This window comes from Rhineura floridana, chromosome 10 (assembly GCF_030035675.1).
Source record: "Rhineura floridana isolate rRhiFlo1 chromosome 10, rRhiFlo1.hap2, whole genome shotgun sequence".
Taxonomy (NCBI): Eukaryota; Metazoa; Chordata; class Lepidosauria; order Squamata; family Rhineuridae; genus Rhineura; species Rhineura floridana.
In genome coordinates, this window is record NC_084489.1 from 10,646,349 (window position 1) to 10,671,798 (window position 25,450).

The 25,450-nt window shown below is 43.4% G+C and overlaps 1 protein-coding gene across 3 annotated transcripts in view; it reads left to right on the forward strand.

The window, feature by feature from the left end:
* VPS41 (VPS41 subunit of HOPS complex) overlaps positions 1-25,450 on the forward strand; it is a 170,901-nt gene that overhangs the window by 122,660 nt on the left and 22,791 nt on the right. For all 3 annotated transcript variants that reach the window (XM_061585727.1, XM_061585725.1, XM_061585726.1), the window contains exons 17-23: positions 2,112-2,204; positions 17,479-17,606; positions 19,937-20,081; positions 21,523-21,564; positions 21,689-21,739; positions 23,513-23,650; positions 24,657-24,711. In XM_061585727.1, the coding sequence (XP_061441711.1) occupies positions 2,112-2,204; positions 17,479-17,606; positions 19,937-20,081; positions 21,523-21,564; positions 21,689-21,739; positions 23,513-23,650; positions 24,657-24,711 (652 nt within the window). The remainder of the gene's footprint in view (positions 1-2,111; positions 2,205-17,478; positions 17,607-19,936; positions 20,082-21,522; positions 21,565-21,688; positions 21,740-23,512; positions 23,651-24,656; positions 24,712-25,450) is intronic.

Below are 25,450 nucleotides of genomic sequence, written 5' to 3' on the forward strand. Positions count from 1 at the left end.
AAATTTAGCAAAAAGCACAGTTTTCTGGTTCTTTTACAAGATGTTATGTGTCAATAGTGAGTAACAGCTGAAGTGCATCACCCTCCATATTGACAGTTACCCTTCTCCTTCCTCACATAATTGTTTTTGTTCATGAAAGCCCCTGTTTGGAAGAAGAGAGTTCAGTTGGTCTCTGTGACCTTGTGACTCTCTGCTTATAGCACATCCTTTGATTCATTGGTAATAGTACCAAGTAATAATTACATTTCAATGAAGCAGATTGCTGTTCTGTTGTGCACTGTAAAAGATGGGAGAAAGGAAAGAATTCTGCCACTTCCTGTGCCTTACTAGCATAGCAAACCAAGTAATCTAATGGGGCATGTTTGTTAGCATGCGTTTAAGTTAATAAATTGTCCATGGCATACTGCTAAAGGACTGTCACTTCCAGAGCAGTAGAAAACATTTATGCACGTGCCCTTTAATAACATATGCACATTTTATTTCCAAGTTGTATGCCTTCCTATTCAAACTCAATGAGCCAAAAGGGGCATATTATTAAGATCTCGCAGCAGGTGGTCCCTTGCTGCTTTTTGTGCTGTTAAATTCTGTTCAGAAGTATGAAGGTGTTACAACATTGCAGCTTGCCTTGTAACGTCTGCCTTCTTACAGAATTAAAGATAGAGTGAGAGACAACAGCACTGCTTAAGGGTTTTTAGAGGGTTGGTGTGCACTTTGCCAGATTGGAAGATAACCTCTCAGGTTTGTTTGCCTCTATTTCACTTTAGTAAGAGTGCTCAGGATGTGTATAGCTATGTGCTATTTTCATCATCACCACTCCCTTCTGGATTTATTTCCTGTCTAGATGTGAATGTCTTGAGCAGATGTCTCCACTTATGCCATCCAGCAGACTGTAAAATTTAGAAAATATTTGTAGGTTTTCCAAAAAGACTTTCTGTTAAATTACTGCCTTTCTAAACAGGTGGTTGTTTTCACCTTTCTGAAAGCAGATCACTGAACTATGGAAGATGCTGTGTGATAAAGCTCCTCTGTTGTAAGCTGCAATGTTAGCACGAGCTACCCTTACTCCTCTTGCAGTGTTTCTCATCTACTTTGAACTACTATGGTTATGTGATGATGTAGTCAGCCAGCATTAGTGTCTGTAATTTGTATCTAGTATAATTACGTAAAAGGATGCTCAGGATGTGTCTGCGCTGCAGGTTTGCTGACTTTTTTTGGATTGCATCACTTATAACATGTTGCAAAAGAGTTTTATCTAGTTGTCAGCCCTTTCTGTGCTGCTTTAGGAACGCATCCTGTGTCAGAATGTAGTTGGGCTCACTTTTGGAGAAAATACATTGTTTGCTTTTTGTCATCCTCCTAAGCACCACTTTTATTTCTGGCCAAAAAAACCCCAGCTTCTTGCACAAATGCCCATTCATAGATAAAGAAATAACTAGTCAAGTGCCCTATTCCAGTTTTGTTTCCAGGTATAATACCTTCTGTCACTAGGGATGTGCTCAGTTTTGTTAAGGAAGAAATCCAAAACTGCTTAGAATGTGACAAAACCAGTCCTCTTTTTCCTCCTAAATGCATCACTGCAACTCTGTTTACCTGAATGTTTTAGATGTTTCTTGGACCATTTGGGTAAATTTGATTGTACAACTCTTTCCATTGCTACAAAAACTTCCTAACTGTTAGAGCCATACAACAATGGCACCAATTACCTAGAGAGGTAGTGGGCACTCCGACACTGGAGGCATTCAAGAGGCAGCTGGACAGCCATCTGTCGGGAATGCTTTGATTTGCATTCCTGCATTGTGCAGGAGATTGGACTTGATGGCCTTATAGGCCCCTTCCAACTCTACTGTTCTATGATTCTACCAGTAGGATTTTTCATTACTTCGATGGGCAACACTTTCAGAATGCATTAATATTGATGATATTTTACTGCACTTCTGTTTTCCATAGGAATTTGAGTAGTTAGTGTCTCTGTCTCTGTCTGTCTGTCTGTCTGTCTGTCTGTCTGTCTCTCACTCACTCACTCACTCACTCACTCACACACTCACACACACACATTCTGTTCTCTCTTAAACATAAGGTTTGAGCCTGTTTTGTTCTGCTTCCTCCCTTAGGCGATTAGCCGCTATTTACCAAGACGGGATTCAGTCCTGAAGCCTTTCATCTATGAAATGGTCCTGCATGAATTTCTGGAGAGTGACTATGAGGTACTGCATTATCTCTGTTAATGCCATTGACATGGAACAGTGGCCTAATGTTAAGGTAGCCACATGCTGGTAAAGCAGATATTAGGATCAGGAACAGCAGCTACCACAAACACATATGGTTGTTTCACAACTGACAGTGATCATCAGCACTGTGAGCCAGACAAGAATTTTGTATTGGCACAGCAGCCAGTACAATGCTACTTAGCCAGCATCTGCCAGTATGCTTCCTGATGCAGCACAATGGTGCCAAACATATCTGTGAAGGTGGTGGGTGCTACTGTCACTACATTTGCTCAACGCACTCAATGCCATCCCAGCTATGTATATCTTACGTGGACTACCCTTCAGGCAATATAAGATCTGTAGGCTGCATCAGCCCTTGAAGGATTTCTCCCTAGAAAAACTCCCCCCTGCCCCAAGGTAAATGGCAACATGGCAATAAGCAAGGCGAAGAACCTTTGCAGTCTGGATGCTGACTACAGCTCTTGCTCGGCCTGCCTTTCCCACTTCATACAGTCCCACTAGCACTGCAGTAGCATAAGGCAATATAAAATTGGAAGAACACCCTTGCTGGATTAACCCAAGTTTCATCTAGTCAAGCATTCAGTTTCTAGCAGCAACTAACCAGATGCCTTTGGACACTTGCAAGGCTCCCACACACACACACACACTATAGGCCTTCATCCATTGTTTGCATGTACTGGCGCTGAATATGGAGGTTCCATTCATTATCATAGGTAAGGTCTCGATGCCTGTATCATTTATAGCAAGTTAGTAAATGCACAGAATCACAGTATTGATGGTTGATTTAAATCACAGCTTATTGACAGATATGTCAGAGATACACATATGTGTGAGAGAGCACATGTGTGCACATACACACTCTTACATACATAAAGACATAGGTATTTAAATATATAAAAGCACATTCATATATATAAATATATTTGCGTCCACCCTTTCATTAAGGGAGTTGAATGTACATGGAATTATCCCATGATTATACAGCCATGAGAGTGGCTCTATACTATAGCCAGCATGGATTTTTCACATTCCGCAATGTTAAATTGAAAATACCCCCATGCCATTCTGATGCTTCCCATAAGCTCATTTCAAAACAAAACCTTATAAAACTTACAGTCCTGAACTCAGAAACGCTTGCTTAACAACACTCTCAATTTTCATAGTGATACACAAAACAGTCAGAGAGAATAGCGAGTTCAAAGTCTAAAAAGAGAGAAAAAAAACCCAGAGCCCTTTTGGACTTTTTTCTCTGAGAGTTCTCATAATCTGTTGAAATTCATTAAAAATCAGCCATGTTCACAGAGTACCTGTAATCCTAATACTTGCCCCATACTCTGACCTTCATCTTCTGCAGTTTAAAAGTTTAAAAAATGCCTGGCTGATTTTTAATTAAGAAATTTTGGCTGGCACCCTATGATAACATGGGGCATGCTCAGTAAGAACCAACTGTCAGAGTTCTAAAAGCCAGACTCACAGCTGCTGGGCTTACCTAATTGGAGCCACGCCCACATCAGAATTTGATTTCACTTGAGACAGTCAGGGCTTCCCTCAGAGAATCCTGGGTAGTGTAGTTTATGAAGGGTGCTGAGAGGAGACTCCTATTCCACTGACAGAGCTCCAGCGGCCAGACTGGTTTAACAGTCAGCCACTCTGATTGAAGGTCTGTGAGGGGAACAGGGCGTCTCCTAGCAACTCTAAGAATGCTTCACTAACTACACTTCCCAGGATTCTTTGAGAGAAGCCATGCCTGTCCAAAGTGAAATAAAGGCCTGGCGTGGTTGTGGCCAGGGACAGCTTTGGTTTAAATTTGGATGGAAGGCTACATGTGGCTGCTGTAGAATAAAAAGGTGGAGGAAACGCTGAAAAGCAATGATACTGTTCACAATGTTTTCCTTTTGGAAAGGGAAAGGGTTTTCCCCTCTGCCCAGTGCCCACCGACCCAATCTCCTCCCTTCCCCTCCCCTCTCCCAGGTCAGTGTTGGACTAGGACCTGGGAGACCAGGGTTCGAATCCCCACACAGCCATGAAGCTGACTGGGTGATCTTGGGCCAGTCACTGCCTCTCAGCCTCAGAGGAAGGCAATGGTAAAACCACCTCTGAATACTGTTTACCATGAAAACCCTATTCATAGGGTCAACATAAATCGGGATTGACTTGAAGGCATTCCATTTCCATTTTCAAACATGATTGCACAGAAATAGATCCCACTGAACTCAAAAGGTATGCAAACGACCAAACGCACCCTCCCTTCTCCTCCCTCCTATCCCCTCCCTCTTGCCCCTTCCCTCCCCCTTCCTTTGCCCCTCCCTCTTGCCCCTTCCCTCCCCCTTCCTTTGCCCCTCCCTCCCCCTCCCCTTCCAATACCCTCCTTCCCCCTCCCCTTCCAATACCCTCCTTCCCCCTCCCCTTCCTCCTCCCCATGGTCAGTTTTACCTATCTTAAGCATGATTGCAGGTGAGTAAATCCCACTGAACAATATAAGCATGCAAATGATCAAACCTGCCCTCCTCTCCCCCTCCCCTTGCCCCCCTTCAATACACTCCTTCCCCCTCCCCATGGTCAGTTTTTCCTATCCTAACCATGATTGCATAGGAGTAAATCCCATTGAACTCAATAAGCATGCAAATGATCAGACCTGCTTTCCTCCTCCTTCCCCTCTCCTCTCTTTTCCTCCTCCCCTCCCCTCCCCTCTTCCTTCTCCTCCCCTGCCCACTACAGCCCTCCCTCCCTCCCCCCCTGGTCAGTTTTACCTATCCTAAGCATGACTGCACAGGAGTAAATCACACTGAATTCAATAAACATGCAAATGATCAAACCTGTCCTTCTCCTCCCCTCCCCGTCCTGCCTGCTCCCATCCCAGTCCTCCCCTCTGCGTTTGCTCTCCTCCCCTCCCCATCCCCTGTGGTCAGTTTCACCTATCTTAAGCATGATTGCAGGGGAGTAAATCCCACTGAACTCAATGAGCATGCAAATGATCAGTCCATTCTCAGCAAACTTGCACAGGATCCCATTTCTTACCTCCCAGATTAAAAAGCATACAGAAGTACAACATGGGCCAACTTTCACATACTCCTTGGAAAAACAAACCCACTTGGATGTGAGTAAAACCCAAATGAAATTATAATAAATGCGCTAATAGGCAAAAACTCTTGCAGTTTAAGAACGTACGTATAGCCCACAGATATTTCTATCCAACTTTAAAAAGCAGGGAATTGGGCAGCTATAGTGAATGCATGAGGGGAGCAGGAGACCTGGCCTCCTCTCTGAGATATTGGACTGCCCTACAAATTGGTCAAAATGCAAACACAATTTGGGTTGGTCTTTCACAGTCCAATCCACTTCCTGTGTAGCTTGCAAGAATTTGGTAACATTTGGCTCTGAGCATATGGTGAGTGGTGGCAACACCTGCAATCAGCCCAAATAACAGAAAGAAGACATGTGCTGTGCTGATCTTGTTTTAGCAGAGGAAGCAACATTATTAAGACAGTTGGTATAGTTCAGATGGTCACTTTAAATATGTCTGATTTACTTTGCAATTTTAGTGAAGTTTCCTATAGGAAATCATTTTCTTTTGTTTCTATTTCTCTAAATATATGAAGTACAGCAACACTGCAAATTTTGCACTAAAAGAACTCCAAACATAATTGTGGAATAATGACACTGACTTCTGCAGAATAGTCTCCAGTGGACCTCAGGAGCATCTCAATTTGCACAAGATAACACAGTGGGAGGTGAAATATATTCTAGCAGAATTCTAGGTGTGCTCTATGTTTTTGATTGACCGTGCCCACCTTGCCTTAAATGAAGTGGTTTAAACATAGCAGGCTGAAAACATGCACCCTCTTTTTTCCAACAGCTAAGAGTCATTGCTGAAGTAGCAACATACTATAATCAGTCTGATTGTACATCATACTGTTAATGCACCCAAAACAGAAATAGAACATAACCTCTAATTTGAAACACAAAAGGCTGTCTTCACCATCATATGACATTGACCAATAAAAAGGCTTTGAAATTAATAAAAATAAATTTGACACAGATTTCTAAGATGAATAATGAGGGAAATAAAATTTTCTAGTTTAGATTCTCTAAAAAGTAGTAACACAGGAAAAGCAAAGTTAGAAGAACTCCAAGAAACATGCAAAAATGTAATTATCTTTGGAGGTGGCAGGTATTGCCACCACTCACCATATGCTCAGAGGCACATGTTACCAAATTCTTCCAAGCTGCACAGCAAGTGGATTGGACTGTGAAACACCAACCCAAATTGTGTTTGTATTTTGACAAATTTGTAAGGCAGTACAATATGTCAGAGAGGAGGTCTGGTCTCCTGCTCCCCTGGTGCATTCACTATAGCTGCCCAATTTCCCTGCTTTTTAAAGTTTGATAGAAATATCTGTGGGCTATAGGTACGTTCTTAAACCGCAAGGTTTTTTGCCTATTAGTGAATATCTATTATATATGCAATACTGCTGCTACTTCTTTGGGATATGGTGGATTTCAAATCAATCTGAATACATACATTTATTCATTCATTCATTCATTCATTCATATATCACCGTTTATACAAAAATCCCACAGCAGTTTACATAATAAACATTTGAAACACAAAAACATCTGCTCAACAGATTCAATTAACCTGAAGATCACCGATGAAATAATGTATTTAACTGTGTGTTAGAATATTTTTAATTGCAATTGTGTGTTGGAATGGTTTTAACTGCTTTTAGTATGATTTTCTTTTTCTTCTTAAATTGTTTTGCTTGTTTGCCACCCTGAGCTCCTTCGGGAGGAAGGGTAGGGTATAAATTTAGTAAATAAATAAATTAGAATAATATACCAGCCTTGGGTAATAACCTCCAGATATCGTTGGACTAAAACTCCCATCCATCCTAGGCAGCCCAGCCTTGCTGGCCAGAGCTGATTGAAGTTGTACACCAGGACACAAGGTTGCAAAGGATGGACTGCAGTATATCCAATATACAGAAAAATACTACAAAACTGAGGAATGTTTAGCAAACTTCAGTTGCAGGCTTGAATAGCAAACAATTTATATAAATATTTTTAATTACCGATTTTACTAAATAAGAAATGGCTGTTGCATTTGCATTGCAAGAGCATTATAGTATCCAAAGTACTTGGATACTTGCAGGTTAACTTCAGCAAGTGACGATGTGAAAACAAAGGGAACTGTAAAAAGAGCAAATAAATGCATGAATAATCAATGAGCTGCTCTACAATGGTCTTTGGAGTATATTTTGTTGTAAATATTCTTGGAGAACTGAAATATTATTTTCTTCCTGTGTTCAGTTATTCTGAAGTGTGACAATTTAGTTCCACTTTGTTATTCATAATAGTATAGGCAACAACTCCATACGCTCCAGATTCTGTATTTGGAAGATGTCAAATATCTCAGTCACTTTTATATTTAAGCTCCCCAGAATGCATGGGGAAAAAATCTACTTCCCTTTATTTAATAGAGTACTCATTGAGTGAATACAGCCAACTACTTCGTTAAATGGTAACTTACTAGGGCGTGAGAGTAACCTCTTGTTAAGCCAGTTATACATACCACCCAACATCTGTGGTGAGCAGAATTTTATAACACTTTGGAACCTGAAATCCAGGGAAGCAGGGAGTGGTATCATTATCCGTACCACTTGGCAAGATAAAAGATTATTGGTTTACCAAGTGATTATATGTACATCTAGGTAAGTTCATAATTGCCTCTGTATTCGATGCAACAGATTAATCCTGCTCAGTTTGAATTAATAGCAAAAGTATGCATTCTTCTCTGCGGGATTTGAAATAAACCACACAGAAAAAGTTACCAAAAAAGTCATTGCATTAAATAGCACTGGCTCCAGTATTTTGAAGTTTCAGGCAAGGAATTCTTAGCCTGGAAGAAGGAGGCTGTACAAAAAATAATAATTTTTTTTCACACCACTTGTGATTTCTTGGGTGTTCCATACATACTAAGAATGACATTGCTATTCTTCTATGCATGGAAAGATGACCTCAGGTGAGTAGATAGCACCACCTAGCGGCTGAAGGCAGAAAGAGTGCTGTTCAATTTTGCAGGAACTTCCTGTTCTCTGCAGCTCCTTGCCATAGTTCTCTTTCTGCCTTCACCAAGGACGGTTGTCTTCGCTCTCTTGGTTCAGGCTGGTACCTTTCTGTGTTCTCTTGTTCTGTAGTGTGTCTTTCCTCCTGTTTTGGGTTTAGGTTTTCCCCTCTTCATCCCCATGTATCTGTTAAGGGGAAAAAGGGGGAGGGGGACTGCGGCATTTCGTCCGCGAAAGAGGGAGGCTGTCATCACAGCATCAGGCATTATATAGAGGCATCCCCACTACAAGCTCCACAGCAAAAGGCATTGCCTTCCCCCCCAGCTGCTGCAGCCTTGTTAGTAGCAAAATACTTCTAGCCCTCCCCCCCTTAGTCCTCACTCTTCACTGGGGACCATGATAGGCCTAGCAGAGAGTTTATCAGCAGCCATCTGGCTTCCTAACCCCACGCCGCACCTCCTTGTCTCAGGCTGCAACAGGCCCATCAGAGCCGTTTGCGGCCACCACCAGCCAGGTCATTGTCTGTGCTCTCCCCCACCTCCGCCCAACCTCTTATTTATTTATTTATTTATTTTATTAAATTTATATACCGCCCGACTAGCAATTAGCTCTCTGGGCGGTGAACAATATAAAATACAAACATCTCAAATCATTATAATAAATACAGCGAAAACATACATAGGACCAAAAAAACCGAAGTAATTACATCAAAATTTAAACTAACAATTACATATTAAAACGCCATAGTGAAGAGGCAGGTCTTAACCTGGCACCGAAAAGACAGCAAAGTCAGCGCCATACGTACCTCTTCGGGGAGACTGTTCCACAGTTCGGGGGCCACCACTGAGCAGGCCCTAGATCTTGTCACCGACCTCCAAGCCTCCCTATGAGACAGGACTCGGAGAAGGGCCTTCGATGTAGAGCGTAGTGTCCGGGCAGATTCATATCGGGAGAGGCATTCCGACAAGTATTGTGGTTCCGTGCCGTATAGGGCTTTATAGGTTACAACCAACACTTTGAATCTAGCCCGGAAGCATATTGGCAGCCAGTGCAGGCGGGCCAGGACAGGTGTTATATGTTCCGACCGCCTGGTCCCCGTTACTAATCTGGCTGCCACATTTTGGACAAGCTGTAGCTTCCGGACTGTCTTCAAAGGCAGCCCTACGTAGAGCGCATTGCAGTAGTCTAGTCGCGAGGTTACCAGAGCATGTACGACTGATGTTAGGTCCTCCCTGCTCAGATAGGGACGTAGCTGGGCTACCAGCCAAAGCTGGTAGAAAGCATTCCGTGCCACCGAAGCCACTTGAGCCTCAAGTGACAGGGAAGGATCTAAAAAAACCCTCAGACTGCGAACCCGGTCCTTTATGGGGAGTGTAACACCATCCAGGATAGGGTGTATATCCACCGTCCAATCAGGGAGACCGTTCACCAACAGCATCTCAGTCTTGTCTGGATTGAGCCTCAGTTTGTTAGCTCTCATCCAGTCCATTATCGCAGCCAGGCAACGGTTCAGCAGACTGCAACAGGCCCAACGGAACTGGTCGTGGCCGCCAACGCCCAGCCTGCTGGTAGCGCCATCCACCACCACAACTTGGGCTGCAGCTGGCCTCACAGAGGCACCTAGGCCATCACACACTACCCTCCTGCTAACCTGCAGCATCGACTGCAGGCCACCATTTATTACTGCCCCCATAAGCCCTGCTCTGTAGGTCGCTCCCAATGGGGAAAGCAACCACAAAATCAGCAATCCCCACCAAGAAGACCAAACTGATCCTGCCAGTTCCAGGCCACCAGGCGCCAGACCCAGCTGCAGAGTCAGGAATAGCCTGCCCCTCCACCAACAGGCAGGAGTTTGCTGAAGCATATTTCCAACCCGGCAGGGTGGCTTCAGAGGGTTCACATTCAGACATGAATAGGCTGGAATGTGAGGCTTTGGAAGATGTGAGAAAAAGAGGCAGAGCTGCTGCACAAGATTCCCATAGCTTAGCCTGCAGATCAAAAAGAGACCAGGAACCTCTCTCTGAGGAGGAAGGGGGGCAATCCCCTCCATCCTTAAACTACATTTTCTCAACTATATTTTCTCCCAAGGTCTTCTCAGGTTTTCAAGAGTCCCTCAGTCGGCGCCCATCCCTGCACAAGTCTGGAAAGGGGGGTTCACTACCTCTGTGTGGTCATGCTCAGCCACTGCTACTGCAGTTTTCACCCTTGATGCTACAACAATTGAATGAACAGGTGAGGGAATCCCTTCTAGTAGACCTTACCAGAGACCTGTCTACTTCTTCAGCCCCGGCACAACTTCCTCGACAAGACATGGGGGCTGCTAGACCCTCCACCCACGTCCAGATGAGGGCACAGCAGGCAGAGGATTACAACCCACCGCACACATCTTCAGTCATAAGACTACCCAACGGTGAGTCACTGGATCCCCACACAACCACTCACAGCAGACATCCTCACTCTGTGGACAACCCAAGTGCTGACCCAGATAATGAGCTTATTGTCTTGGACAAGGAAGAGTGGAGTGGGGATTCGGAATCTGAAGAGATCTCTACCAACATAATCTTCCAAGAAGCTCACTTTCTTCCTCTCCCGTGCAAGGCAATGGATGCACTCAGTTTGAATTCCCCAGAAGATCCTCCAGCTCCTGCAGCATATAGAGTGTCTGTTGTGTGTCCGGACCCAAATCCCAAATCCAGGGTGCTTAAACTCTCATCCTTGCTGCCAAAGGTAATCAAATCTGAATTCAACGTCCCATTGCAATTCGAGAAGTCAGTTCCAGCAGCTAACAAATATACGCTGGAACAACAACTTATGGATCAGCTGAAAGTCCCACAAGTGGACACCCCTATAGTAAATTTGCTAAACCCATCCTTGAATCCAAAGGATTCTGACACCCACCTGAAGGACCCCACAGAACGCAAAATGGATCAGGGCCTCAGAAGAATCTACGAGGCTAGTGCGTTATCAATTAGGGCAGCCTTGGTGTCCTCCATATTTGCAAGGGCTTCCCTTTTTTGGTTGGAAGATTTATTGGATGGACCACAGCAGAACCCAGCTCAAGTCCGCAAGTCCCTACTAAAAATCTCGCAGGCGGTGACCTTCATGGCAGGTGCATCTATGGACGCCATGCAATTCTCAGCAAGGTTGCTGGCCGCCGGCATCTTTACTAGGATAGTCTGGTTGCGCCATTGGGATGCAGACCCTATGGCTCAGTCTAATTTGGCTTTAGACCCCAAGTAGGAGGCAACCTGTTCGGTGGCAGTGCCCTTGCAGGGGTCCTGAAATCTAAAGAGAAGAAGAAATCAATACCTTAATCCAGGAAAAGTGATGAAAGGAGATTTATTTTTATTTATTTATTGAATTTATTAGTCGCCCATCTGGCTGGTTGTCCAGCCACTCTGGGCGACGTACAAAATAGGCATACAATACCTAGACATTAAAAAACTAAAAACAATGAAGATAAAATCTAGCCAACCTCAAAAGCTTGCCTGAAGAGCCAGATCTTTAAGGCCTAGCGGAAACTCATCATGGAAGGGAGATCCATTCGGAGAAATTGTCACCCTAACCAGACATCCCAGTCCTTTCGGGGCTCTAGCTCATCAGGAAGGGTGAAGGATGGCCAATCTAGCTGTCCCTTCTGGAATAGACAGTATAACCAGGTCAAGGGCCAACAGCAGTTCTCCAACAGATCCGGGTCCGGATCCCAGTTGCAAGGAAGTAAACATCAAGGGCCGGATATAGATCAAATAATTTAATAAATATGCTGCCCTGGGCTCCTGCTGGGAGGAAGGGCGGGATATAAATCTAATAATAATAATAATAATAAATTCTTGACACCAGCACCACTCCAGTGGGAGGTCGCCTCCAGCGGTTCGCCCATCAATGGAGGGACATATCATTGGACCAGTGGGTGCTCCAGTCCCTCTGACACGGGCTACAGCTGGAATTCAGCATCCTCCCCTCCACCAAGGTTCATACAATCCCACATCTCGACGTCTCCACACAAAATGGAGAGCATTCAACAGGCAATTTCTCACTTGCTGCAGATTGCGGCAATAGAACCTGTCCCCACAGAGGAGAGGTTTTCAGGAAACTACTCACTTTTCTTTACAGTTGAGAAGAAAGACGGCTCGTTCAGAGTACTTGACCTGAACAACTTGAGCAAGTACATCACATACCGCAAGTTCTGCATGGACACCTTTATGAAATGAAGGAGGCCTTGAGACAGGGAGACTTCTTCAGCTCAATAGATTTGAAGGAGGCATACCTACATATCCCTATTTTCCCTCCTCACAGACACTACCTCAGGTTTGCGGTAGGGGGAAGCCACTTCCAATACAGGGCTATGCCCTTCAGCTTGTTGTCCGCCCCCAGGGTATTCACAAAAGTCATGGTGACCCTGGTAGCACACCTCAGGACACAAGGAGTGCATGTGTTTCCCTACCTGGATGACTTCCTAATTCAGTCCCTGACGCTTCACAAGCCTGGGGAAAATCTGCATATCACCCTAGCCTGCCTGAAGGACCATGGCTTCTTATCAATCACACTGACATCAATCAGTTAATTATGCCCATCTCATCACTTGGTGCATCTGGGAGCCACGATAGACTCGGAGCAGGGAATCATAAGACTGGTGCAGGACAGAATAAATAAGATACGCACAGCAGTTTCACATCTTCTTACCTCTCCACCAGTGGACCTCATGCAGCTGGCAGCAGTCCTAGGCTTGATGGTCTCAACATTCCAACCACTCCCTGGGCACATCATCACTCCCTCAAGTGAGCAGTACTGTCTTTCCAAACATAGCGGCCAGGTGCCACCAAAAGCTAATGCTATCACCAGCAGTTCGTCACTCCCTACTATGGTGGACACATGAACCCAATCTGCAAAAGGGCATCCCGTTTCACAACCCCCCCAAGAATGTTCATCAAATTGGACTCCAGCCTAACAGGCTAAGGGGCGATATGCGATGGCCAGATGGTCCAAGGCACTTGCTCAGCACAGGAAGCCTTACTCTCCATCAGTTTCCTGGAACTTCACGTGATCTGCCTAATGCTGAAGCACTTCATGGGATCGAGGCAGTTGGAGGCGGTACTTGTCAGAACCAACAACGTAACGGCCAAAGCTCATTTCAACCATCAGGGAGGCACATGGTCGGCTCAGCTCCAGAGGGAAACCTCACTCCTGTTCCAGTGGGTGGAGGGACAGCTGGACTCAATTCTGGGAGAATATCTCAGAGGGGAAGCCAACAGTCAGATGGAGTGGTTGAGTCGGGAGCAAATCCATCAAGGGGAAACTCCACCCAAGGGCCTTCCAACAGATAGTGGCCCACTTTGGGAAAGTCAAAGTGGATCTGTTCGCCTCTCACCTCTACTGCCAGCTGAAGAGGTTCTTTGCCAGATATGCAATGCCAAAAGCTGAAAGAATAGATGCTCTGACGTCCCAATGGTCCTCAGGTCAGTTGTATGCCTTCCCACCACTTCCAGTTATCCTGAGGGTAATCCAAAAAATCCGGGCCGAGAAGGCAACAGTTCTGCTGGTAGCCCCATATTGGCCAAAGAGAACCTGTTTCCCGGAACCACTCAAAATGTTGGTTGCACTCCGTTGTCGGATTCTCCTCAGGGCAGACGTGCTATCACAAGGATGACTTCTCCACCCAGTCCTGGGGTGGCTGGCGGTTCATGTCTGGAAGTTGAGAGGAGATGCCTGCTGAGAAAGGACCTTCCACCTCCAGTAGTGGAGATGATGGCCTCTCGATGTCCATCCATCATTCGGATATATGAGGGTACCTGGAAGGCCTTTTCGTGTTGGTTGCACAAGAAGATACTTCCTAGGAAAGCGGGTATCAATGAGGTCCTTGCTACAAAAAGGGGTTTTGCTGGGACTCAGGCCCAACACCTTGAGGCATCAGGCTTCAGCTCTGTCAGCAATTCTGTCCAGATCCCCAGAGAATCCACTGGGAACTCATCCTTTCCTGAAGCATTTCCTTCGTGGGGCAACCATGACGGCGCCACCTACAGAGCATCGCTACCCAATATGGGACCTGCACAAAGTGCTAATGGCCCTTCAAAAACCTCCCTTCCAACCACTCAGTAAAGCTCCCCTTCATTTACTGTCCTTTAAGGTGTTGTATCACCTCAGCCCAAAGAGTGTCTGAGCTTAATGCTCTGTCTGTCAACAAGCGTTACTGTGTGTTCCATAAGGATAGGGTCATTCTACGCACTGTCCCTTCCTTTTGCCCTAAAGTGCTGTCTGACTTCCAATGTCAACAAGAGCTGGTGCTACCTTCTTTCTGTCAGAGAAAGAGAAGGTGTGGCACTCACTGGATGTGAGAAGAGCCCTAAAAGTATATATCACAAAAACAAAACCCGCCAAACAGATAGCCTGTTTGTGTCCTTTCACCCAGCCTCATTAGGGAAGAAGGTCTCCACCTCAACTCTAGCCAGGTGGATTAAAGCATGCATTACCTTGGCATATGCCTCCTTGAGGCTGGTCCGCCTGGCCAAAATAGTGGCCCACTCCACTAGGGCGGCAGCCACGTTAGCAGCATTTTCCCACAATGCTCCTCTCTGGGAGACTTGCAGAGTGGCTGCATGGGCTACTCCTAACACGTTTATCAGACATTACAAAATAAATACCTACACGTCTGCTGTGGCGGCCTTTGGGAGGTGAGTGCTACAGCAAGTTCTCTCAGACCAATAATGTTTTTAAAGCCCAGCTATGTTCCTGCCCTACATGGGTCAGCTTTGGTATGTCCACTTGAGGTCATCTTTCCATACACAGGAGAAGATATTTTTTGGTCTTACCGTGAAACGGTCTTCTCTGTGCATGTCAAAGATTACCTCAGGGCCACTCCCTAGGAGGGCTGGGCTGCCATTATCGTTCTTGAGTGTGCCTCTAGCAGAGAGAGTGTGAGTGCTGTTTGTTTCTTCTTCAGTTGTGTGTTATCGATGTTCAGTCTTTACTCGTCTAGTTGGCTTGTCATCAAGAACTGTGGCAAGGAGCTGCGGAGAGCAGGAAATCTCTGCAAAATTGAACAGCCCTCTTTCTGCCTTCAACTGTTAGGTGGAACTAGCTACCCACCTGAGGTATCTTTGACATGCACAGAGAAGACCGTTTCACGGTAAGACCAAGAGTCTCTTTTGAGTGCATGGGGGCTTTTGCTGGTCTTGTACCTCTAGCATATGCTCAACCTCAATCCTCTGGAGCCAGCCTTGCCATTAGCATGCCTTTGTACATCCATTCTCTGCATACCATCATGTTCTTTAATTGTAATATCTTTCTTAAGGAGTACCCCAGGTTGATCTATGAAAATTTCAGTGGCCATAGAAGTGTGAGGCACTAAACTTGCCTTTTGCCCTAATTTATGGGACTACAGAAATGCATTTTCTTTATTTGTCATTGCTGGGCTTGGGTTTCTCAGAGCAGAACTTGGTGTTACACTTGACTCAGGACTGCCACCAAAAACAGTATCCCAATGTTGAATTCAGTTTGGAATGCCATTCAAATGGAAGGGGAGGAATCCTATACTACTGCCTTGAGCTCCTTGGAGGACAGGCAGGATATAAATGCAGTAAATAAAAATAATTTTCAGTGGCAACCTGATGCCAAGCATAATAGATACTTCTTCCCTACTTCTGCAGCTACATTTATAAGAGCTGAGATGGTTCTTTCCTACTTGGGTCTAATGTGTATATGCAAATCATTAGTATGGTTTAGGAAATCATTAGTATAATTTAGGAAATAATTGGGGAAAGGGTAGAGCATCTTTTCATGCAAAAGGTACAAAGTTAAAACCCTGGCATTTCCAGGCAGGCTGGGAAAAGACTTCTTGACTGAAACCCTGGAGAGACTCTGCCAGTCAGTGTAGGCAATACTGAGCTAGGTGGTCTTAATCAAGCATTCCAAATGATGGGGAGCTGGTGGAAGGGAGGCTGGCAGTGGAGGAGCTGGCGGAAAAGCCTGCAAGATCCTCCTCCTGCTTGGGCACTACCCTCCCCTGCCTCTGTTGGGAGCCGTGCACATGAGCTGGCTGAGAAGCACCTGCTCCCATGAACAGACCTCCTTGAGAGTAAGTGCTCCCCATAAGCCACAATGGAAATGTTCTTACTGCGCCATCCTTTTGGGCAGCGGAGATTCCGGGTGGATTGGGACCCAGGAGAGGGCTTCAAACACGAGGATCTCACGCAAGTCCTCCTTTGCACAGCTCTGTCCCCAGAATGCCCCATTTTTGGGACTTCTGTTGGCTCTCCATCTAGCAGACTGGCCATCTCCAGTGGACCTCTAGCTGCGCCGGCAGGCTCCTCATAGTGCTGTAGCTCAGCCATGGAAGAGAACTATTGGTGGCAGAGCCTGGCACTGCCGGCAGCCTGCCAGCGCAGCCGCGGGTCTCTGGCATCCAACTCCCCCCAGCCCAATGGAAAGGTGAGTTGGATTGCACCCAAATTCAGTATATATCAACTTCCTATGTTCCCAAATTGTTAGTACTATGTTCTCAAATTGATGAGATCTTGCTATTTGCTTTTATGAAAATATTAATAATTTCTTCCTGATCTAAATATCTTTGATTGTATCCTATCATGAGATTTTGCCATTTTGGTTAGATGTTGCTTTTGGTGCTCTGAAAGCCCATAATTTCCCAAATACAGGCAAATGACGATGTGGAACTCATTCTCGTCAAACTGGTAGATGCCAATTATCTAATTATTTCCATGTATAACTATCTCTGTTCCTAAAACTTGGAGCAGGAAATACAGTTATAAAATACATCTGTCAAATTAAAAACCAGGGAGATAGACCACAGATGCTGTCTGTCCTTTCTCAGCCACCAAATGTCTACTCAGATCAAAAAGGCTTACCATGTGTCTGAAATGTGTTCATGCTTTGCCAGGTTTCTACAGGAAGAGCATTAAACTGTGGTGTGGGATAGCCACTAAGAATGTCTTAGCTCTTTACCCTTGGTACAGTTGGGTGTTTAGTCAGAAATCCTATATCAGAGTACACACGGAATGGAAAGATCTTAAATATACAGGGCAAAGGTTTTGCACCCAGTGTATTAAGGCCTTTCCTTTTCCTGTGTATTGAGACCTAGCAAAGACCATGGCCACCCTTCAATTTTTTAGGCAGAAATTTTGCTTTTTTTAATTTTGTATGCACCAGTTGGTTAACAATCTTTTCATTTTAAGGGGTTTGCAACATTAATTAAGGAATGGCCTGGGAACCTCTACAACAATGCAATAATTGTCCAAGCAGTCGTGGATAATCTGAAGAAAGATCTACAGAACAAGACTTTGCTGAAAACCCTTGCAGAGTTGTAAGTCTATAGTATAATGCATTTGAATGGCTGTCTTGAGAGTTTTTTCATTAAAAACAAATCCTGTTTCTATCCTTTAAAAAAATCAAGCATTTTAATTACAGTTCCTTCCCTTGGATCACTAAGGTTTTAAACCTTTTTCTCTACAGAAAACTAGTTTTTGTTTCTCCCACCTTATTTTCACAGCACCCAGGACGTTTTACACTCTTGTAGAAGTGTAATTTTTGAAATGCAATGCAGTAGTGGAAAAACAAGATAGAATGTGTCAAAAGAAAGTTGTTTTTAATTAAAATTAGCCTTGGAATATTGATCGAGATGCAGTAGGGGTGGAGTCTCTGACTGGGGCATCCAGCAATCAGAACCTTCGGCATCTTACTTCCTGTGCTTCTGGCCTTCTGCTTTCTCTGCAAACTAGGCTAAGAGCTGCCATAAAGAGTTAGCCCCTACTCTTCAGGACTGGCATGAATACTGCCAATCAGGCCCTGTGAAATCCTAATATCCGAGTCAGCTCCTCATTAAGCAACTTGTCATTGAAAGAAGCTGCTGAACCAACTTGCCTCATCCACTCCTCCCTCCTTATCAGCCTGCTTCACAGCCTACACACCAGACATCTTTAGACTGCATCCTCTGTCTCTGACCCTTTGGATGTTGGCCTGCCTTCACTGGAGCCAGACGCCCAGCTGCAACCTGTGTCTAAGCATGGCCAAGGCCTGGATTCCCCTCCCCGCCCCCCCAAAAAAACTCAGTCTGGAGCTCATAGCTGTAGCCACTGTAGAATTCGGAGGGAGGAAAGTAAGACTTCCCCTCAAACTCATATTCTACCACAGAAGTAGGATTTTAAATAACTGGCCCTTGGGGAGCAGGACTCAGTGAGTTTTTTTTTAAATGTCATTTAACAAAACTGTACTTAACATAACAACTGTGCCTACTTGTATTTTAAAAACAAGCCCTTTGAGTACTATTTTATGCTGTTTATGGTTCCTAAATGAAACTGGTAAAGTTCTGCTTTTTCATTCTAGCCTCTCAATTTTAATGTGTGTGTGTTGGGGGGGGGGACTGCCAGTGGGAAGTTGATGAAGAATCAATAGTTCCAGAGGGGATGGATATCTTAAAATCTGCAGCACATGGACTACGGTAAAGAAGGGAAATGAGATATCAAGTAGCAGCTCAGACATTCCACTTTGCAGAGATTTTTTTAGAAATTGTTCCTGGCTTGTTGGGAGCTGCTTTTCAAAGCAAGTCCTCATTCCTGACTTGAGGTGAGCTAATACTGTTTGGGCAGGACTGACTAAGTCTGGGAAAAATGATCAACTCCAGCCCCTTTACTCCTCAGTGCAAAGTTAAAGGCTTCTTTTCATTACCAGTGCTGGGAATCAGTAGGGCAATCCTCCTATGTTTATGGGTATCTTGCTTCCTTAAAGTTCTGTACAGTAATATCCACATAAAAATTTCCCTCCCCTTTCTGACTATCTCTGACTATCCTCGGGCCAAAGATAAGCATGGTCACTACCAGCTGGGCTGCCTGTATTTCATAGAATCATAGAATCATAGAATAGTAGAGTTGGAAGGGGCCTATAAGGCCATCAAGTCTAACCCCCTGCTCAATGCAGGAATCCAAATCAAAGCGTTTTGTTGTTTTTCGTTAGAACCGCCTCGCGTTGGCCTGGTTCGTACATTACAGTAAGCCAAATTGTGGTTCACCAGGACTGCAAGTACATGCAGGTTCCCCAGTAGGGGGCCCTCAACTGTTTTGCTCTCCTCTGTCTTTTTTACTCCACCACCACACTGAGCTAAGCCATGGTTTGACTTAGTGTGTCATCAAAACCCAGTCTTGTGCTTAAATTTTTTGCTTACTCACCATGGACTGTAGCCCAGGTTTATTCACACAGTCCCGGTAAGCCATAGTTTGATTTCCTATGACATGTCAATTAAAGCCATCGTATTTTCCCCTTTAAGGGAGAAAAAAGCCTTGACAAGAATACCTGGATGAAGGGAAATACATGGCATCCCTACAAATATCCCTACATTGAACTGCAATTCTTTACTACTTAAGTTTGTAGCTATCTTTGAAGCATTTCTTAATCAGAATATGGGTCATGGGTCATTGGTAGCCAGTATGGAAAAGCAATCGAGAAGAAAAAAAATTGCATCCAATTACTTTTCTCATACAGATAAAGATGAAAAGTATTTTCCATTACTCTAAATGATGGCCAAATGTTTAAGCAGTTTGTGTTGATTTTTTAGCAGAACTGTGTTTTCAGTGCTGATGGATATCTTTTTCAAAAGGCCCGCATCTAGGTCTATTCATAACATATGATCCTCCTTATCAGGTACACCTATGACCAACGCTATGGAAAGGCCCTTGAAATTTATCTCACACTGAGACATAAAGATGTTTTCCAGCTGATCCACAAACACAATCTTTTCAGCTCCATCAGGGACAAAATTGTTCTGCTAATGGAGTTTGATTCAGAGGTATGATGGCTTTCAAGTGTTGTTGTTTTTTTAACACTTTTTTGTTGATAAGATTTTTAGCAGAGAGGAAAAAGTATTATTTAACCAACTGAACTTTATATTTTGGATAAACTCTGAAGTGTGAAAATTTAGATAGCCAAGTGGCTGAATTAGTTCTGAATTGGTTTTATGCCAGGGGAACCTAACACTTTAGAAAATAAAATCTTTATTATTTGGTGCTAAGGATAAATATGGTCATATAACCTTGGGGAAATCATAGTTTGTACTGTTTGCATCCAGAAACCTAGGTGGAAGAGCCAAATATAGAGATCCAAACAAAGAGCTACTTGAAATAGTTATTTAACAAAAGAGCCCAATAACCTTTTCCTCAAAAAATGCTGTTTAATGAGCCAAAGTGCTAATTGTTCGAAGAAACAGTTTTAATTTAGCACACATTACATATGCAATGCAGATATTCTCACCACTTCCCCTATATTCTGGTGGCTAATCTACTTGTGAAAGCTCCACATTCTTTAACTTATATTCAAAAAATAAACAGCTTGAGCTGTTTCTCAAGTCTTAAGACAGATGCAAGCATTTCTAATACAACAAACTCCAGGAGTCGCCAACATGGTGCCTTTCAGATGTTGCAGACTACTACTACTACTATCATCCCTGATCATTGGCTATAATGCCTGGGGATGATGGGAATTGTCCATCTGGAGAGCACCAAACTGGTTACCCCTGACCTACTCATTTATGATTTTCACTAAGAAGAGATGCTGAGTGAATCCCAGGCTTACACACTCCTTCCATGCTTCTCTCAACCATGAGATAAAGTGTGTGTCTAAGCTTTATTGGAATGAATGGCCTATTGTGATGACTATTCCAGTAAATGTGGTGTTTCCTTTTTCAGTTGTTCCCTTCTCATTGCAATGACAAGAGCAGGATAGGAAATGTGCAGATCTGAAACCCTCTCCATAAGGATGAATATAGCCTGCAGATGCCTTATGACAAAAAGCATTCTGCAAAGGGTCCATTTATTTTAATGACAGTTACACAGAAAGTATTGTTATGGGTTTCCCCTTTAGTAAGTGTTCTATATAGTGAATCTGTGCTCATGCCTGTATAGATACAGACTGTGACCCAGCACACTTGGGGATCTCCGACTGCCAGCCAATCTGGGAAAGCACTCACCAATCACCAACTGTCTTAGCTGATAGTGGAAGCCCCACATATGTTAGGGATTGTAACCAGAGACAGTATAATAAAACTAGCAAGTAAGTTATTTTCCCACCAACACTGTCGCTGTCATCTTCCCATCTTGTACCATAAACTGCATAGCAATGTCTGTCGTCTGCAAGATAGAGAAAGTTCAGTCAAAATCTATAAGCATATCTAACCATGTAAAATTGTGATTTTGCATATCCTTTTTCTGTCATGGACATTTTGTTTGTTTTAGAAAGCAGTTGATATGCTTTTGGATAATGAAGATAAAATCTCTGTGAGTATAACCATTTCATTATGTTACCGTTGGCTAGTTGTTTTCCGTCATTCTTTCTAAGTATTGTAAGCAAGAGATCTAGCACAGAAGCCAATTCTTGTATCTTAACTCTCTTTACTTTTAGATTGATAAAGTTGTGGAAGAATTAAAAAACAGGCCTGAATTACAGCATGTGGTAAGTGTGGTGGTTTATGATTTTTATGCAGATCTCGACAGGTGTGCTTTTAGTGCAGTTGGAGGTATGAACTGATAAATATTTCTACTTGATGGCAAATAAACAAGTCTGTCACTTCAACAGTAGTGATAAAATTGGTTTGGTGTAGAATACTTTCATAGCAAAAGTCAAAACACAATGATTGGGGGAAGAAATTCAACTAGCCACTTCAGTTAAAAAAAAAAAAGACATAAGAGTAAAACAAATATTTAACACACACACCCATTTTGCAAGGTATCTGTGTTAGCTAGGCCCTCTGTAATGATATAGCCTCTGCTCGCAAGAGAAGTTAGATTTATTACATTATAAATCCCAAAATACTACAAGGCTAACATAACATAAAGACTGTCTCCTTTCATGTGTATGCCATTATGGGTTGTATTCAATGTAGTACTAAGCAGATCATTCCATCAGCACAAGGATTTCTCCTAGTGCAACAGAATGATCTCCCCCTCTCCTCCTCCTGTGTGCTCCCTAAATTTGTTCTGGGCTTTCCCCCAACCTTCCAGAGCAGATATGGGGACTGTTTGGGCCCATATGGGGGGCAGAAGAGGAGGGAATCCCACTGTGCTAGCCTTAATTAACCCTTGTGCTAGTGCAAGTTTTTAATTGAATACTGTCCTATAATCTCCAAAACCCACCAAGAACAAATCTGTACTTCAGTAACAGATGTTAAGGCAGCACGGTTGCAAAGTGAAATATTCTTGGAGGGTGCCCTTTCCCATTCTCTTGATTATAGCATAGTGTCTCCTTGGAGAATCAGCTACATCCTAGCCTGAGCACTTTCCAAGAGTGTTGTAAGACCTACCTCTTGTGACTTAGGACCAAGAGCCAAACAATACATTTGCCAGATGAGAATGGAGGACATTCCCTTATAGAGATGACTCTGGTCTTTAGAACCCTTTAACCCCCTCTCCAAGGGAAGAGTCATCCCTTCTCCCCAGACTGACCAGCAGGTTGGGTCTTTTCTCTCTCCATTTCAATCCCTTTTTCTGAGGCCTTTGGTATGAGTGTTTTTTGTAATTCTTGTTCTCCCATGTGTTTTCTCCTCTCCCCTTTTCTTCTTGCTACTTGAGCTTCCGAGTATGTGTTTGTTTGTTTTCCTTCCCCCTCCCTGCCACTACTGTGTGGTCCCAATCCCATGTTTGCTGAGGTACACAGGGCAGGGACCCCTTCCTGGATAAAATTGGTGAATGAGAAGACTGCTTAACCCTCCTTGGCTCACTGATTCTCCCTTGATAATGCTAACACGGTATTGGTGTTGGACTACAACTCCCATTATCTCTCAGTGTTGGCAGTGCTGCCTGGGGGCTGATGGGAGATGGAGTCCAACAAGAAACTGGGAAGGCACCTTGCAAACTACCCCTAACCCATACAGCTAGACAGGCTCCTGGTTTCAGAGGCTAGGGGAGGAGAATGAAAGACTGCCTGGGGTGACGGTATCTGTGAGAAAAAATGGCAGGTTGGGGAAAGCTAAGCACACTTTTCCATCACCAATACTTTCCTGCATCCCCCCCATTAGTGATATTGGGCGGGGGGGCAGAAGTGGTTCTGAATCAGCAGAGATAGAGAGATTTGTAACATCTTGATGTGATAGCCTTTTACTCTGTTTTTTTTTTTTTTTAACTCTGCAGTGCTGAGTCAACTTTTAAGATTAGTTTGGAGTATTTGGTTGGATACTATGGCCATTTCATGAGTGTTTCTTTTTTGTTGTTATTCCGGTTGGTTTTCTAGTATTTGCATAAACTGTTCAAGAGGGACCATCACAAAGGACAAAAATATCACGAGAAACAAATCAGCTTGTATGCTGAATATGACCGGCCAAATTTACTTCCGTTTCTCAGAGACAGCACCCATTGCCCTTTAGAAAAGGTGAGGAACATGTCTTAAAAGGTATCTTCTTTTATTTTTATTTTTTTTACATATATATTTTTGCTAGGCATGAAAGCTGTTGGTTATGTAGGTTTTGTTGCAAACTCGAGCTTGCTCATAACTTTGTAACATTTTGGTTGATCCTAATAAAGTATTACCTTCTGTGCTTTTTCAGTTTGTAATTTTGTCTCAACTTGCTTCTCTATGTGTAATGCTGCTCTCTGCTGGAAAATATGAGAACTGCATCAGCTTATGATTGTCTCCTTGGTTTAAACAGCACCACAAGGACCCAGGGATGTTTTTCCTCTAAGTTCTTTATTATTATTATTTTTAATAATAATAAGCTTATAAGCTTGTTTCATTATGAAAAGAGCATTTTAAATTTCAATTCAGGCCAGCTCTCTTTCTGGCATTGATATTACAGTAGAAATAATTATCATGCCACAATGAACTTGCAAGTCCTTTTTCATCAGGGATTTAGTGATAAGAGTTAATTGTGAACAGAATTCCTCATTTGCTTCCTCTCTGAACAGATGACAGGAGGATGCAAACTGAGATGGATTCTTCTCTGAGCACTTGTGTATCCTATATGTGTTTACTGGCTCAGAGCTTTTCCTTGGAGTCTTGGAGTATTTTCATGATAGTAATAAAATTCAAAATTCTGTTTGTTAGTGTCAATAAAGATTAATGTTGCTATTTAAGAAACTCAAGTTATAAGCAAACATTGGCTGTTACTACTTTTATTATTAGTTCCAGATTTTTAAAAAATATGTAGAGTTTCGCCTACATAAATAATGTGTCTTTTATAGGAGAATATTTTGGGAGCATTTATGCTACTTTTTACGCTGTCATCCTGTGCCCACTTAATTGGGACTAATCCCGTTGAACTCAATGGGTCTTACTTCTGAGTGGACAGGTATGGGATTATATAGCTAATTTATGGCAGAGACAGGTTGGTTTATAATTAAGTTATGATCATATTAATTTTGTTCTTTTGAAATTTAAGGCTCTTGAAATCTGTCAGCAAAGAAACTTTGTAGAAGAGACTGTTTATCTTTTGAGTAAGTAGCTGCACTTTGATTAATAGCAACATCTTGTTTGTTTTGTTTTTCTTAAAAGCTGAGATGCTCAGCCCAGTATTTCTAGGATCAGGTTTTTACATTTTATCCCTACTGAAAGGTGAGGACCAGACCTTTTTTTAAAAAAAGAAGAAAATATAAAACAATCATTATGGTCCCATAATGATGGAAAATCGAGGTACTGATTATCAGCTTAGACATAAAAGTCTTATGCTGCTTTTGAAAAATGCTGAATCTTATACTGTGGCAACTCTGCATGAAAAGAGTTCAGACTGTGACACTGACAAGTATCTGCATGTCTTTGTGGTGCTGTTAAAGAGATGTTCCAGAGAATGAGCAAGTCCAAGAATCCTTTGTCCTGCATGGCAGGCCTAACTGTAGGGTCACATCCTGGTCCTGAAATGACTCCCTACTGTACCTTGTTTCTGACCTAAACAGCTCAGTCTTATGCATGTTTTCTCAGAAGTCCCATTGAGTTCTTTGGGGTTTATTCCAAAGTACCTCTGTATAGGGTTACAACCTTAGGGTGATATCTAGTTAAACAGCTCCACTAGCACAAGGACTTTTAGCTGTGCAGTGGAACTTCCGCATACTCTCTTCTTCCTGCGTGACCCCTAAATCTGTTCCAGAGGGTTGTGGGAACCTTGCGCTAGGGGAGCTGTTTAGTTGGATACCACCTTTAGTCTGTTCCCTCCCCCCACAATATTCTGATTTTAGCTCT